The 16,577-nt window shown below is 41.9% G+C and overlaps 2 protein-coding genes across 16 annotated transcripts in view; one reads left to right on the top strand and one right to left on the bottom strand.

Moving 5' to 3' along the window:
- The window catches only part of USP40 (ubiquitin specific peptidase 40), a 91,047-nt gene extending 80,914 nt beyond the window's left edge, over positions 1–10,133 (bottom strand). For 10 of the 14 annotated variants that reach the window (XR_009564504.2, XM_030868130.2, XM_030868218.2 and 7 more), the window contains exons 1-5: positions 10,000–10,090; positions 8,708–8,925; positions 6,070–6,137; positions 3,654–3,767; positions 853–1,017 (exon numbers count right to left, since the gene is read on the bottom strand). Coding sequence is in view for 12 of the 14 variants with exons in the window: in XM_030868130.2 (XP_030723990.1) it covers positions 853–1,017; positions 3,654–3,767; positions 6,070–6,137; positions 8,708–8,906 (546 nt within the window). In the remaining 2 variants the exon portion in view is untranslated. Of the gene's footprint in view, positions 1–852; positions 1,018–3,653; positions 3,768–6,069; positions 6,138–8,707; positions 8,926–9,999 lie in introns of those variants that run through there. The other 4 variants (XM_060301708.1, XM_060301712.1, XM_060301715.1 and 1 more) reach the window with 4 other exon arrangements.
- A 106-nt stretch (positions 10,134–10,239) lies between these two features.
- Positions 10,240–16,577, top strand: part of LOC115858710 (UDP-glucuronosyltransferase 1A3-like) — a 68,214-nt gene continuing 61,876 nt past the window's right edge. The window contains exons 1-2 of one of the 2 annotated variants that reach the window (XM_060301705.1): positions 10,240–10,299; positions 14,181–15,985. In XM_060301705.1, coding sequence (XP_060157688.1) covers positions 15,131–15,985 — 855 coding nt within the window. In that variant the 5' untranslated portion in view covers positions 10,240–10,299; positions 14,181–15,130. Of the gene's footprint in view, positions 10,300–14,180; positions 15,986–16,577 lie in introns of those variants that run through there. The other variant, XM_060301707.1, reaches the window with a different exon arrangement.

Below are 16,577 nucleotides of genomic sequence, written 5' to 3'. Positions count from 1 at the left end.
ACCTTCTATTAGCACAGGCAATAAGGGCCAAAAAGTCTTTTTTATGCCCAACACTTTCATAAAAAATAGAAATATATATATACATATATATTCTAAAACAGCAATTAATGCAACATTTAGAAAATGGCATTTAATTATTTTACTCATATAGTCAAATACAGAAACTTTCTATAACTCTTGCCATAAAATAATATTTTTATTAAAGGACAACTGTTCGGTGATGAAATCATTTGCTATATAAGATTTGTAGTGCAAGTAGTGATTATTATATTTATATGAGCAAATTTCCAATTAGATGAAATAGGCAATCTCTGTTATGACAAAGAATGGAAGGTTACACTAGTTTAAACAGGATTATAATAGCTTTATATAAATAATATTTAAACCTAAGCACACACATACAAATGAACTTTCTGAGGAGTATCAATAAACTAAATCCAATATTCAATCACAGATTTGTCAATTTAAACATTCCTCAGTATTCTCCACTTTTATTACTTCTCTAAGTAACTTTCTTTATAATATTCCAACCACCAACCATGATGATATTGGCTTTTCTCATAAGGTCACTGGTCCCTACTTGTAAACACCCCCCAAATCTACTTTCTAAATATTAGAGTACTAAATAAAAGATTAAAGCTACATCTTAAGATATCTACTTCTTTCAGTTTACATAGAAAAATCTGGATTATAAACTTATAATCTGGGTGTAGCTAGAGTACAAGAAAAAAACTGATAAAGTTATTTCTAGTAATAAACACATTAATCCTCATGTGCTATAGATCACAGATTTAATTGCATGAATTATAATTTATGATTTAACTTATTACTAAAATACTCTTGCATATTCACCTGCTTTTCACTGACATTCTTACATTCTTTACAAACAATCTGGTTAACAATGGTTCCGTGATATAGACGATTGATGAGGTCATGGCCGGAGGTCCCAACTAAAGAAGTTTCCAAAGCACTAAAGAGAATTCGATTCAGTTCCTGTACATCATGTTGCCTCATTTCCTATAAAACAGGTAACTTTTAAATGTAATTTTGTGCTTCAGATTTTTAAAAACAGATTTGTAAAGTGATATTAGTTTAAAAACACAAGACTTATCTAGAAATCCAAAGGTAAGCCTCAATCAAAGGTAAGGATGACTATGCTAAACAAGCTGAGAGCAGGGTAAGAGATCACCACCTATTTTTACTTTTACTACAAAATGAAAATATAAACAGACGGTGTTCAGTGTGTACATATAACTCAATTCACTTGAAAACAGGAAAGTGCATTTATTTTGTGCGACACCATACGCATGGCCGTGCCACAGAGGGGAGCGGGGAAGAAGGAACACACAGGCACAGAGCAGTCTCTAAGAGCCGGCAGTGTGTGCACAGCAGAATCTCAGCTCAGAGGGACTGATAAACACTCTGAATTATCAGCATTTGAAAAGAACTAGAATTTACTACTTTGATATATAGACCAACTAAAGGAAGACTAACACAGTGCTACTGAGAAAAATTCTGACGGAACCTGCTTCAATCTATGAATCATGCAACTGTATGTGAATAGGCTGAACTACTCCGAAAGAACCATTTATAAACCCAAAGCCAAGGGGCACACCAACACTTAGAAGTGGAGAAAACAAGAAAGAACCAGCACAGGAACCCGAGGAAGAGTCGGGAAGGGGAGAACCAGGAGAGCGAGGTCACGGGAACAGCAGAGGGGTGGTGGGCGCTACTACTGAGGGCTGTGGAGAGACGAGCAGTGTCTCCTGGACCTGGCATGAGGGTGCCAGGAGGGACTTGGACAAGCAGGTAGGAAGCGGGCAGAGAGCAAATGGAAGGCACAGAAGTAGAGGCAGTGAGGGACGATGACTTTGAAGATAAGTGTCTTGTGAAGAGAAGCTGATAAAGTAGATGGAAGCTGGAGTAACATGTGGGACTCGGGATCTTTTTCTTAGTTTTTAACACACAAGACACTAGATGATATAAATTTCTCCAATACCACTGGTTCTGATGGGACAGAAAACTTGTGGAAGTTTCAAGATCTGTTTCTGAACAATCCTAAATTCGGCAAAGGTGCCTCAGAGACCCTCTCTACCACTGCAGGTCCAGTCCTAGAGGGTTTACTACATGATTTTATTTAGAAATCAATCAATCAATCAATAAAGTTTTCAGTTTTCTAAGAAGTATGAAGCCAGCAATTGAGAGGAAGCTCATTATCAAAAACAAAGGGAAATCCATCAACTGATGACTAGGTTAAAAAGAAACACAAACCACCGTGGCATACCCATCCAACAGAAGACTATCTGGCAATAGAAAGGAATGAAGTGCTGATACATACTACGACATGAATGAACTTTGAAAACATTACTTTAAGTGAAAGAAGCTAGTTACAAAAGTCCACATATTACACAATACCATTTTTGTGCAGTGTCCAGAATAGGCAAATCCACAGAGAGAGAGATTAGTGGTGGCCAGGGACTCGGGAAAGGGCACGCAGGGCGTGGGTGACTGGTAATAGGTATGGGGCTTCTTTTTGGGGTGGTGAAAATGTTCTAAAATTGACTGTAGTGATGCTTGTACAACTCTGTGAATATACTAAAAAAACCCACTGAATTGTACCCTTTAAAAGAGGGAAGCTTAGGGCATAAGAATTATATCTCAGTAAAGCAGGTTTTTTTAAAACAAGGAAAGAAAAAGGGAATTAGCCCTAAGCACCTGCCCTACACCAGAAACTCAACACACACTCTTTAGGGAATGTATTACACCCCATTGTACTGCCAAGCCCAAGCCCCACCTCTCTAACCACATGGCATCATCTAGTTAATGAGTGTTTCTGGTTAAAAGACAAGAGTTTATAGTTTATTTTTGAAGGCAACATACCCTTATTCTGATCACTGTCTCTTTAAATTCTGTGACAGTCTCCCATACCTTCATCTCTGCATCTATTCCATAAAAGAATACATCTATTCCATAAAAAACCGCAGACCTAGTTTTGATTTTATACAGCTAACAGCTCATCAATATCGACAACACACATCTTAGTGCTGACAAATGTTTAGTGTTTGTATATAGTGAAATACTTTTTAGGAACTGAAACAAAAAAAGAGGAAGTCCACACACAGTAGGATACAGGAAGCAAATGAAGACAGTCAGGAGACAGGCAGGACAGTGAAAATGAAAAGACCCGCCGAGAATGGTTTCACTGTTTTGCTTGAAGCAAATGTTCAAATTGGAACACCCAGATTCAAGCACACAAGCACGCCAAAAAGGCAGACAACTACTGCCAGTCAGCTTTTTTAGTTGATAAGCAGTTTGCTATAAAAATGGCAATTTCCATTAATGTAACAGGTGGTATATCTCAACTAGACTACACAAATGGTAGAAATTATAAAAACCAGCTCTTATACTTCTTCTCCCTGTATCTTCAACCCTCTTCCCCCAACCCCAAATCACACTCATTCATAAAATCCTGGATACAGCCAAGTGTCTAAAAATGTTTTACTGGTTTGTAATTATCTAATATTAGAAGTAAATATTTAAACAATATCTTGAGACCGTAAGACAAAATTAAAGGAGAAGTTAGATAACATTATGAAGCCAGTGTTCAGTCTTTACTGCTGGTAACTTTTCCCTGGAGAAGCTGACCTTCGTACCTCATCACTGGTCCACCCAAAGCTGTCAGTGAGGTCTGTGGTGGACGCAGCTTCCTGGTCTAAGAGCAGAAGCTGTGCAAACAACCGCTGTAACTGCAAAGGTATGATTCGGACCTGAATGAGAAAAGAATGCATTTCTAAATATCTTTTAAATGTTGGCTGGGCCTTTTTAAAAGAACTGCATACTAATTTTCTCCTACCTCCTAGTTCATTTAATTCACTCAGGAGAAAATTTATAAATATTGTGAAGGGTGAATGAAGATTCATTTTTCTTTGAAAATTTTAATTCAATACAATTCTTAGCTATATTGACATAACAGATCAGTATTAAAACCCAAACAGGCCCTAATAAACCACCCAATTAATTAGAGAATGACAGTAATTCAAGTCTCTAATAGTTCATCCCTTCTCCAAAATACCTCAGTTACAGACATACTCCCTATGAGGAATTTTCCAGTCACAAGTATCTCACAGGGCTGGCTGCACCCTCCATTGCTTTCTTCCTGCTGGCGCCACGCCCATTCCTGCCTGTGTGCTGTGGGCCAGGGCCCTGAGAAGGCTGCCTGGAGCCTGATCTGAAGACTGGACTTAAATATCTAAAGTAAGAACAAGCCTTTAGAAAACTTTATGGCAATTTTGCATTGCCACAGCATTTTTATTATATCCAATGAAAGTCTGATCTGCAATAGACTGTGCATAAAAAAACAAAAAAAAAACGGGCTCTTTGCCACACAGGGAGTTTGAGAAGCGCTGGGCTGGATCATGAAAGACTCTTATTAAGAAGTACAGGGCTGGACTTCCCTGGTGGCGCAGTGGTTAAGAATCTGCCTGCCAATTCAGGGGACACGGGTTCAAGCCCTGGTCTGGGAAGATCCCACATGCCGCATAGCAGCTAAGCCCGTGCACCACAACTACTGAGCCTGCACTGTAGAGACCATGAGCCACAACTACTGAACCTGTGTGCTGCAACTACTGAAGCTGGCACACCTACACGCCTAGAGCCCATGCTCTGCAACAAGAGCAGCCACCGCAATGAAAAGCCTTCGCACTGCAACAAAGAGTAGCCCCCACTCGCAGCAACTAGAGATAAACCCTGCACGCAGCAACAAAGACCCAACTCAGACATACATACATAAATAAATAAATAAATTTATTAAAAAAAAAAAAGAATCTGCCTGCCAATGCAGGGGACACGGGTTCAAGCCCTGGTCCGGGAGGATCTCTCATGCCGCAGAGCAACTAAGCCATGCACCACAACTGCTGAGCCAGCGCTCTAGAGCCCACGAGCCACACATACTGAGCCCATGTGCCACAACTACTGAAGCCCACGTGCCTAGAGTCTGTGCTCTGCAACAAGAGAAGCCACCACAATGAGAAGCCTGTGCTCAGCAACAAAGACCTAAGGCAGCCAAAAATAAATAAATGAATAAATAAATTTATTTTAAAAAAAAAGTACAGGGTTTCCCTGGTGGCACAGTGGTTGAGAATCTGCCTGCCAGTGCAGGGGACACGGGTTCGATCCCTGGTCCGGGAAGATCCCACATGCTGTGGAGCAGCTAAGCCCATGCGCCACAACTACTGAGCCTGTGCTCTAGAGCCTGCAAGCCACAACTACTGAGCCCACGAGCCACAACTACTGAAGCCCGCACACCTAGAGCCTGTGCTCTACAACAAGAGAAGCCACAATGAGAAGCCTGCGCACCGCAACAAGGAGTAGCCCCCGCTCATTGCAACTAGAGAAAGCCCGCGTGCAGCAACAAAGACCCAACGTAGCCAAAAGTAAATAAATAAATGTATTAAAAAATTTATTAAAAAAAAGAAGTACAGATTTTATGGGACTTTCCTGGAGGTCCTGTGGTTAAGACTCAGCGCTTCCACTGCTGGGGGGCGTGAGTTTGATCCCTAGTCGGGGAACTGAGATCCTGCACGCCGCACAGCATGGCCAAAAAAAAAAAAAGTACAGATTTTAGTCTGAGGGTGATAAAGTTCTGAATGATGTTTAAGCAAGGGAGAAACGTGATTAGATACACACTTACAGTAAACCAATCCCTCACTCAGTTTACTTCCAGAATACCAAACTGAAAGAACACTGGCCCCTTATTTTTTGTTGTTGCTGCAAGTAAGTGCATTAAGCGGACTTTCTGGCGCGATAGTGCAGACAACTCGTGAGTATCTCCTTAATGCAGAGAGAGGTATGTCTAAAAAGCAGCAGCAGCATTGCATCTGCATAAGTAATTCTCTGTTGGAAGGGCAGTTCCCTTAACAGTAAGGTACAGGCCAAGACACTTTCTGAAAATAAAGATCATGTTTGGTAATTAATAAAATTATTGATTCCTATGAATAAGCAACTTAATTCTTTCCTTAAAACATTTCCTCAGTACTCCAAAAAACCCCTGTGAATCAAAGATTTTAATACCTTTGCGTCAGGTTTATCCTTATCCTCTAACGAACCAAGCTCTTCCGGGCCAAGAGAAAATAAAGCTTCTAAACAAAAAAGTAGAATCACAGATGTAAATGACATTATCTCATTTTTGAAAATTGTTTTAGAAAGCCAAGGCCACCAGTAAGTAGAAATCAGTTAAAGATTCAGAAATATGACTTGACAATATTTACACCCTTAGCCTACCCATCTTGCTTTCTGGTAATGTTATTTTTAACCACTGACCCTATTAGGAAGTGGGAAGCTAAGGTTTCAATAAGGGAGAGCTGTAAAAGGAAAATTATACATATAAAAACCATAACATCAGAAATCTTTGGTGGTTTCCTATTGCCTACGGCAGTGGGTCCCAAAAGCCACATGAGGAACACTAGGAAATACACAATATAGAATGGTGTCACGTGTGTTTGTTTACAAGCCACACGTGAGACTTCCAACCATTCTTTCACAAGAAGGAGCACCTTTAACTCTGAGATAACGCCCTTCCCATTTTGGTATGAAAATATCTTTTCTGCATTGAGGGTAATAACAGATGGTGGTGACCTTACCTGGAAAAAGACGTTGGCAACCCAGTGCCGGTCTCCAGAATTTGTTTATAATTCAATGTCTGGTACGCCACCCAGTGGGGTGTATCTGAATCTTTTGGGAAGTCTGTATTCAAACAGATAGGAACACCTACTAGGAGACTCTGATATACTCCGGGGAGAGGAGGGATGGGACGGGTGTTGCCTTGCACTGAAAACCACTGCTGCCTTAGTGATTACTGTTATGTAATATTCCTCCTGCGCTCCCGGCAGGAACTGGGAAAAACACTACATGAAGGTTACAAACATAAAGGCTAAAGCATAAAAACCATACAAAGACTTCCACAATCGTCTCCCACTCCTCCCAGCTACACTGATCTGGGAGTACAGTGGAACCGAATCTAGTCCTATTCCTTAAAATATGATTCCAAAAAGTTCCCAAAATTTCCCCTCAGTTCTCCGCCAGTCCTTACCCTTTCCAAAGTGTACGCCTTCTTCAATAAGCTTCAGGATCTGCGCTACGCCTTACTAGGAGTGTGCGAGTCACACTAAGGTGTCAGCCCATGTGCTTGGCCGGCCACCCACTTTGCTAGAGAGAAGGGGGCCCGGGGCTCTGAGCCCTTTCTTCTTAGCGGCGCTCTCCGTGACCTGCCTGCCGTCCCCAACAGTCGCCTTCCTCACCCTCTTCTTAAGGCTACTTTTCTACTTTAAGTTGTCCTTCAACTTCAATTATACTAAAACTTGGGAAAAACTTAACCTCCCTAGGAACCCGCTTATTCATGCTCCAAATTTCTAACGGTGGAACTACTGAAGGCACTGGGGGGATATTTTTATGGAGTGGATGGAGTCACAGACAAGAGGCAACACTCAAATCCACATGCACTTCGACCCATTAGAATGGCCCTGGGAAGGGGATAACGGTAATTATACACTAAATCTCTGGAAGCAGGAAGTCTCTGTAAGCTTAGAAGCAACAGAAAATGTCACAAAACTTTGCTAAATTTGGTAGTGGTGGGAAGGGGGATGAGATACTGGATACAGGATGAGCCAGGTTGTCTGTCCTCAGAATATGGAGACATAGTGGGGAGCTGAGCTACAGTCATGGAGCTTCATAGCTGGGGGCCCCCAATCAGGGCCATGTGAAGGCAGAGGAATCTTCACACTGAAATCAAGGGAACACAGAGACTAAGACCCTTGTGGAGGAAGCTAGTTTGCAGAGGAGGAATGGGACAAACATGTAGAGAAAAATAGGGGCAAGAAATCAAGGGTCCAAGGAGGTCAGGGTGGCTTCCCGTAGGTGGTTTCTAGGAGATTCCCCTATATTCTTACAGTAAACCTCCCTTTTAATTGAGCTACTTTGAGTGGGTTTCTGTTCCTTATACACAGTCCCTTATCTAACACCTTGGATCTCTGGAATTCAGAATTTCCAGATTTTAGAAAGGTAATATGAAGAAAGGGTCCAATATGTTAACATTACATCCCCAGCAGAGTCTGGGACAAACAATATCTATTAATCAAGGACTTAATATTCCTGTGACAAATGTATGACTGCTCACCCAAGTGAGATAATTAAGACTATAAACAGTCTCACAGCAGGTCAGGCTCTCAGGCCAAACAAGTTCAGATTATTAGGTCAGGCTGTCAGAGTTTTCCAGATTTCAGAACTTCAGATAAATGATTGTGGACTGTATGAATAATGTGACAACCCCTCCCCACTCCAAAAGGAAGCATATAACTGTACTGAGTAACTCTGGTTTAAGTGTTTATTACTTTGAGAAACTCAAAAATACAAATGGTGTACAATAATGAAGGCTGGCACTCATGACAAAATTGTCTATGTTGTACTTTAAATGATAGGAATTAGAAAAGAAATACATTGCCTTATTTTTTTTATCTTGTTACTGAACATCACTGTGATCACACAGAAAATATTCATAATTTAAGCTTCACATTCCTCTGCAGAATTACCAATTTGTGTCCCTCATTAGCAACAATTAACACACACTGTCGAATACACTTGTGATTCTGCATAACTAATCACAGGTGGATACGAGGATACGTATTACCAGCCAAGTGCATGTAACATAGCATACCTCTGAATTCAGGTGTGAAATGAAGAGTCTGAAGGAGGGAATTGAGGTAACAGGTTCCACCCTGATTTCTGATTCCACTTAAATTGGTGAATTCTCTAGGCGCAGGTGGCTCCAAAGCTTTGGTCTTTAATTTCTTCCCTTTTCCATAATGATCATTTGACACACTGGAATAATCCTCTTCAAACAGGTCACCAAACATTGTGAAACTAAACACTACCCTTAAAAATATATAACATGTTATATAAACGTTTTTATTTTTAAAACAAAACTTCCCCACATCTCCCTTTTATACTTGGGAGTCTCCATTTTAAGTCACTCTTTAGAATGTACAGACAGTAGTTCGGGCTTTGGAGGCAGCAAGACCTGAATTTTTTCATCCCTGCTCCACACTACCTGTGCGACCGTGGGCAGGTTACTTAACCCACGTTCTCATAAGTAAAATGCGATACAAACTGTCACGCAGGGTCATTTAAACAATCAAATAACATAATGAAAGAAAGGCATTTAGGGTACAGGGTTTAGCCCACAATAAATGACAGCTGTTTTTAAAAAGGCATATTGATATCACTAGTGAAAAAAGAAAGAAAACCCATCAATACACCTAATCTGCTGAGGGGGTAGAGCCAAAGCTAGATTCTGAACGTTGACAATGGCCTAGGGACCATGAATCACTTCCTAAAATCTCTGCTTCTCAAACTCCTTGCACCAGATCATGACACTTAAATAAGTTAAATGGAACAAATTAACCTTTATAGTAGTTTAGTACATGGCCCCGAAGCCGGACAGCCCGGTGGAGATTCACTGGGAAAAAAACACTGCCATTTAAATAATGGAGCCTCGAGGGCTTTACAACATGTATCCATCCGGTGATCCCAACATTAGCTCCTGGGGTCTAAAGAATCCGCTCAAGGTCTCACATCGAGTGTGGAGGAGGGTCACCTGGAGACGAGAAAGGCCAAGCGCCTAGCACAGTTCTTAAGGGATAGGAAACGCTGATATGCAATTATTTGCCTTTTCAACTCGTTCCTCAGAAGAAAAGCACAAAAAATGGAACTTGAAAGTGTGGCCTCGAACGCGTGGTCTAGATTCCGGTCTCCTCCGCTCCACGTTCAGACTAGGCCCTCAAGCCCTCCAAGCCACCGAGCCCAGGGGCGCGAGGAGGCAGAGGTCCCCGAGGCGGGGGACCGCAGCCCCACACCAGGAGGACGCCGCAACCCGGGGCCGGCCCGGGCAGCCTCTCGCCTCGGCCCCTCTCATCCCTCCCGAGATCCCCGGCCGCAGGCCCCACTTACTGCCTAAAGCCCAGACCCCCGCCCCGGCCAAAACTCGAAGCGAAAGAACGCGCCACTACCGGGGACCGCCATATTGACGTCAGCAGCCATATTGACGTCAGCAGCCATCCCGCGGCACCGCGCGTGAGCGATTTTATGGAACGCACAGACTACGTCTCCCAGGATGCCCGGCGGGTTAGCGCCGGCCTGCGGCGCGGGGCTTTATGGGCAATGTAGTTCTTTTGGCCTGAGAATGCGGGAGTCGTGTTGGGTGGACAGTGCTCGCTTCCTTGTCTGCTGGCGGGTTCGCGAGTCCGCTCGGTGAGCCGACCACTCATTCGTTCACTTTTTAAAGTTTATTTTTTTTTATAGTGTTTATTTATTTTTACTTGTTGACAGTTTTGATTTATTTATTTATTTATGGCTGTGTTGGGTCTTCGTTTCTGTGCGAGGGCCTTCTCTAGTTGTGGCAAGCGGGGGCCACTCTTCATCGCGATGCGCGGGCCTCTCACTATCACGGTCTCTCTCGTTGCGGAGCACAGGCTCCAGACGCGCAGGCTCAGTAAGTGTGGCTCACGGGCCCAGTCGCTCCGCGGTATGTGGGATCCTCCCAGACCAGGGCGCGAACCCGTGTCCCGTATTCTCAACCACTGCGCCACCAGGGAAGCCCTTAAAGTTTATTTTTATTTCTGTTCGCAACTCATGTTAGTTGCAGTAGAGAGTACAAAGATCGCTTGTCATTTGGCCCGGCTAATGCCAAGTTACTTAAACCTTGGAAACATTTGTGTAGGGCTTCAAGAGTGCCGTGCACTTACAGAGACATTTTACAGGTGTGTCTCCAGTGAAAAATGTTCCAAGTAACTCTGATCCTTTATCACATCCTCGGTGTTTACTTTGTCTGCGCCAACTCTCATACACAAGAGTACGCCAAAAATACTTCAAAATCTCCTCTCTTGCCCTCTTGAGCACCTTTGGTGGACTCTTTCCATAGCCTATATAGGCTCTTCTGGCCGTCTCTCCTGTCGAATGAGGGCGACGGGAAGATAATCATTTTGACTTCAGCTAAAGATTTGAGAGATTGAGACCAGCAATAGTGATAGACGAAGCCACAAGGCGGGAGTCAAAGTGAATGCCAGCCTAAGGGATTTGTATTTGGAACATAGCGACATTCCTGTGGCTGCAAATGTTCAGGAAGTGTCGGTAGGGAAAGAACTGGAGACAGGGGACCAGCTGGAAGGTTGAAGGTCTAGACCAGGAAACCACAGCGGGAATCGCATCTTCTCAGTTCTTATCAGTCTTCCGTCGGCCACCTTGCCCCCTTGGCAGCCTCCTCTTCATGATTCTCGTCCCTGGCGCCAAGGCACTCTATCCTTTTGCTTCTCTTTCTGCCTTTTGACTGCTTCTTCTTCGCCCGCTGTGCTTCACTCCCCTCTTCCTAACAGTGGATATTCCTCAAAGTTCCATTCCCTGGCCAAGAATTAGCACTGGAAGGTTAGCTTCTGGGGACGCAGGCTCACCCTTGTACCCAGCTGTATCCCGACTATCTCAACAGTGCCTGGCTCATTAATAAATATGTGTTAAATGAATGAAAGGTCTGTTAACACCACCATCCTTCCCCTCATGCAGCATCAAAGTCTCGGAGCTGTCTTTGAAACTTCATCTTTTCTCCATGAATCCAATCATTTGTAACTCAAAGTATCACCTGGACAATGCTGCTTCTGTTTCCATGGCTCCCTCTCTGCTTTCCATGGCTCCCTCTCTGCCTGTCAGACCCTCATTAAGTCTCACCCACGTTAGAATTACAACATTTTAGGTGGACTGCCGCTTTCTCCATCCCATCACGCATGTCACTACCAGATCCATCTGAGGCACACCCTGAGCTCGCATCTCTCTACCAAAGAGGCTTTGGTGAGTCTCTGGTATCTAGTCTAGAAATTCCACCATGGGCCAAACACTATTTTTTTTTTAAATTTATTTATTTATTTATTTATTTTTGGCTGCATTGGGTCTTGGTTGCCGCACGCGGGCTTTCGCTAGTTGCGGCGAGCGGGCGCTACTCTTCGTTGCGGGGTGCGAACTTCTCTCACCAGGGAAGCCTCAACTGTGGGTTTCTCATATTGATCCATGCTCTTTATTAGGTTGAGAAACTTCCCTTCTTTTCCTAGTTTGCTGAGAATTTTTATCAGAAATGGATATTGGATTTTATCAAAGTGCCTATTGAAATAATTACATGGTTTTACTTTTTTAGTTTATTTATATGGTGAATTACCTTGATTGATTTTCTAATGTTAAAAAGCCTTGCACTCCTGGAATAAATCTCACTTGGTTATGACGTATTATATTTTTATGTATTACATGGTACATATATATGTTTATATTATTGAATGTGGTTTGTTAAATTTTTGTTTAGAATTTTTGCATCTGTGTTCTTGAGGGGTATTGGTCTATAGTGTAACCGAGCAGGGCCCCATGGGGCCTTCCCAGAACATGCCTTCCCCCACATCCTCTGCTTTAGCTCCTCTCTGAAGTACCTACATAATAGTAATTTTTTTTTCAGTTTCTATTCACAAAGAAAAAGCTCCAGTCCATCTTCTAATTTTTTTGAAAAACTCCTGACATTACAGAACTCAACTGAAATGTATTAATATTCCACTCTTACATTTCCATGACAAACAAAAGAATTTCATGAGCCAGAACAAACAAACAAGCCAGGGTAGATAATAGTATTTGATGCAAATTTCCTGCGCTGTTTTGCAGATGTGAAAACCCCCCACCAAATGGAAAAACTACTTGCTGACCATGAGCACAGACCCCCAGGCCTCCTGGAGCCTAAGGACTGATAATCTTAACCCCTGTGACACCGCCCTGCTGCCTCACCATCAGCCCATCACAGAGTTGTGCACAAGCTGACAGTACCCTGTGACAGCCCCGCCTCACCTGCCCTTTAAAAATGCTTTGCCAAAACCCTTCAGGGAGCTTGAGACTTTTCAGGGCATGAACCGCCTCATCTCCTTCATGGTCTTGCAATAAACTTTTCTCTGCTCCAAACTCCTTATTTAGTTTTGTTATGTGGCAATGCTGGTCTCATAGACCAATTCTATGGTCCTGTAACACGGAAGAGCAAAATCCGACTCCATGTTGGATCTGTTTCTTTTACTTTAACCTTTGCTACTTTAACCTTTGCTTTTCATTTACTTTTATTATTATAATCATACACAATGGCCTGCCTCAGGGAACCCTACCCCTCTGCCTGAATGTTAAACTAAAGGACCTTTGTTCAGCTCTCAGGGAGACAATCTGACCCTGCCCACCTGTGAATGGCTGCAGCAAAGAAGAAATTGACACATCCCCTCCCCCATGCTGGCCAAGCCAGGAGATATTTTGTGAAATTAATGGCCTTCTTACTTTACTTCCTCAACTCTTCCCCCTCTCTGTTCTGTAAAAGAAACTGGTATCCAGACCTCGATAAGATTTTTTGGGGAGACGCTAGTCTGTCATCTTCTTGGTCTGCTGGCTTTCTGAATGAAGTCGCTATTCCTTGCCTGAATACCTTGTCTCCCTATTTACTGGCCTGTCGGTGTGACGAGCAGAGTGAGCCTGGACTCGGTAACAGTCTCATAGAGTGAATTAGGAAATTCCCTATGCTTCTACTGCAGTATATTGTATCTATATTCCAGAATATTTTCTGGAATGATAATTGGTAGTACTTCTTTTTCCAGTGTTTGGTACATTTATCAGTGAAGTTATCTGGGTTTGAGGTTTTATTTGTGGGAAAGTTTGCATTGCAAATTTAATTTTAATTTAAAATACATAGGTTATTTCTATTCAGCTTATTTATTTATTCTTGATTAAACTCTAGTAGTTTGCATCTTTTAAGAAATTTGTCCATTTCATCTAAGTTGTAGAATATATTGGCATAAACTTGTTCATGATATTCTCTTATACTTTTAATATCTATAGAACCTGTAGTGATGCCACTTCTCTCATTGCTGATATTGGTCATTTCTTCTCTCTCTCTCTCTTTTTCTTTTTTTTCTGATCAGTTTGGCTAGAGCTTTATCAAGTTGATTCAGTTTTTCAAAGAACGAGCTTTTGGGTTCATTGATTATCTCTATTGTTTGTCTATTTTCTATTTCATTGATATCTATTCTAAAATAAGCCTACCTGCAGGTAGACCACTCACCACCATTTTTATTTTTCAGACATTTATCTGAAACTTTTCCAGTCACCAAGGTAAATGGTGACTAAGCAAGTGTCACCAGTTATAGTTTGGGTGTCCTGGACGGAGCCATCTGATACAGATGATGCAGAACTTGATAGAGTGTGAGACAGATACAGAGATTCCTGAAGGAGGGTACCAGGCCTATTGGGGCAATCCGACAGCAGACGTCTAAACAGAGTACTGTGGAAGCCCAGAGAAAAGAGAAAGCAGTCCCAGCAGAGTGCTTCGCGCAAACATTGGGCGGGTAACCCTATTATGTGACATATCTAGAGAAAGCAATTTAAAATAGATGACAAACACATTCCATCAGTCCCTAGAATGGGAGGTGGGGTTGTCAATCTTATCTCAATATTTCGGAAGCCTCAGAGGGTTTGGAAATGGAATAAGACAAGCAGTAACATCAAGCATTGCAGAGACTCTTGTTGACCTCAAGTTCACTGCCAGTGAGGAGGTCAGTGGCAAGGTGCTTCAAATCTTTCCTTGGAATCCGGGATGCCAATCACTTTCTGGGCAAAGAGTCTTTGGTACTCGGAAGATAAAATCCAAATTTTCCTTTGGGACAAATTTCAAAACTACCAGCTTTATTGAAACTTACCCTCTTTTTTTATCATTCTGAGTCCTTAGGTTCCAAGAGCATTGCTTAATAATTCTGTTTCTAAAAGGGCATTGCAGTGCAATGTCTCTGCTCATGGTAAAGATCAAAAGCTATCTCATCTGGAAAACATACTACTACCTGTTTCAGCAAATGCTTCTCATTCATTATCATCCTTATGAGTAATTCATTGGCAATGAGTATAATTTTTTTTTTTTTTTATGAATGGCTAAATACACGCCCTCTCCTGAGGCAGGTTTTGTGCCTGTACTTATGCCGCTCCTGTTACATGAGCTTAGAATCCAGACAGCTGGATTGCTCTGGGCTGCAGTTAACAGATGGCTCCTGCGATTTTAACCGGCTTCCTTCCTCTGTGCATGTGTCTGCTGCTGACACCTGGCTTTGCTGAGGCAGGCAAGCTGCTGGTAGTACCCATGGATGGGAGCCACTGGTTTACCATGCGTCCGGTCGTGGAGAAACTTGCCCACAAAGGGCATGAGGTGGTCTTAGTCATACCAGAGGTGAATTGGTACCTGGGAAGTTCATTCAATCTTACGGTAAAGACTTATTCCACGTCTTACACTCTGGAGAATTTGAATAGTGAGTTCCAGAAGTTCTCCGATTTTCACTGGAAAACTCAGCCACGAAGTTTACTTCATATGTGGCTGAATCCGTCCAACAAAGCTTTTGACTACCTTTTTTCACATTGTAAGAGTTTGTTTGAGGACACAAAATTAGTAAAATACTTAAAAGAGAGTTCTTTTGATGCAGTGTTTCTAGATCCTTTTGATATGTGTGGCTTAATTGTAGCCAAATATCTTTCACTCCCATCCGTGGTCTTCACCAGGGGAGTCTTTTGCCATTATCTTGAAGAAAGCACTCAGTGTCCCATCGCTCTTTCTTACGTTCCTAGAGATTTCTCAGGGTTCTCTGATGTCATGACTTTCGGACAGAGACTGTGGAATCATATCCGGCACTTGGAGGAACGTTTATTTTGCCACTATTTTTTCAAAAATGTTTTAGAAATTGCCTCTGAGATTCTCCAGACAACTGTCACGGCATCTGATCTCTTCAGCCAAATATCAATTTGGTTGTTACGACGTGACTTTGTTTTGAACTATCCCAAACCTGTGATGCCCAACATGGTCTTCATCGGTGGAATCAATTGCGCTGAGGCAAAGCCGTTGTCAAAGGTAAGTTACTTCTCCTTTAGCATATTAAGAATTAATCAGGCTTTGGACATTAAAAAAAAAAAGATTCCTTACTAAACTGTGATTTGTCATTTATATCCTTTGCATTTGTAATTTCTCTCCGTTGAACAAACTATTTTGTGCCAGTTCATTTAATTGTGCATCATGAAATTTTACAAAGCTGTCTTCTTTGATATGTATGTGTATACAATTGATGTAATTGTATATAACTTCCAGGCTGCATTTTTAAATCCTGTTTTGGGAAAAATACTGAAAAATACAGTAAGAAATGAAACTTCCCTTTTGTTAATCCAATGCCACCCGCTATAGGAAAATGCTTTTAGCCATTTTGTATGTATCTTTTCCAATTTTTCTTAAATTATTTAATATTATTTAATATAAGTGCATACATCTAATGTAAATTCTCACACCCACTTATTAAAATACAATCTAGTATCAGACTGGATATATTGTTCTTTACCTTGCTTTTTTTCACTTGCCAATAAATTGTGGACATCTACAGTCAGTACATACAAATCTGTCGCTCTTTTTAATGGTTGCATAAAATTCTTTACTTTGGATGTACCATACTTTA

Source organism: Globicephala melas, chromosome 7, assembly GCF_963455315.2.
Source record: "Globicephala melas chromosome 7, mGloMel1.2, whole genome shotgun sequence".
Classification (NCBI taxonomy): Eukaryota; Metazoa; Chordata; class Mammalia; order Artiodactyla; family Delphinidae; genus Globicephala; species Globicephala melas.
The sequence above is the reverse complement of the archived record's forward strand: the minus strand, read 5'-3'. Positions and strand labels throughout refer to the sequence as shown.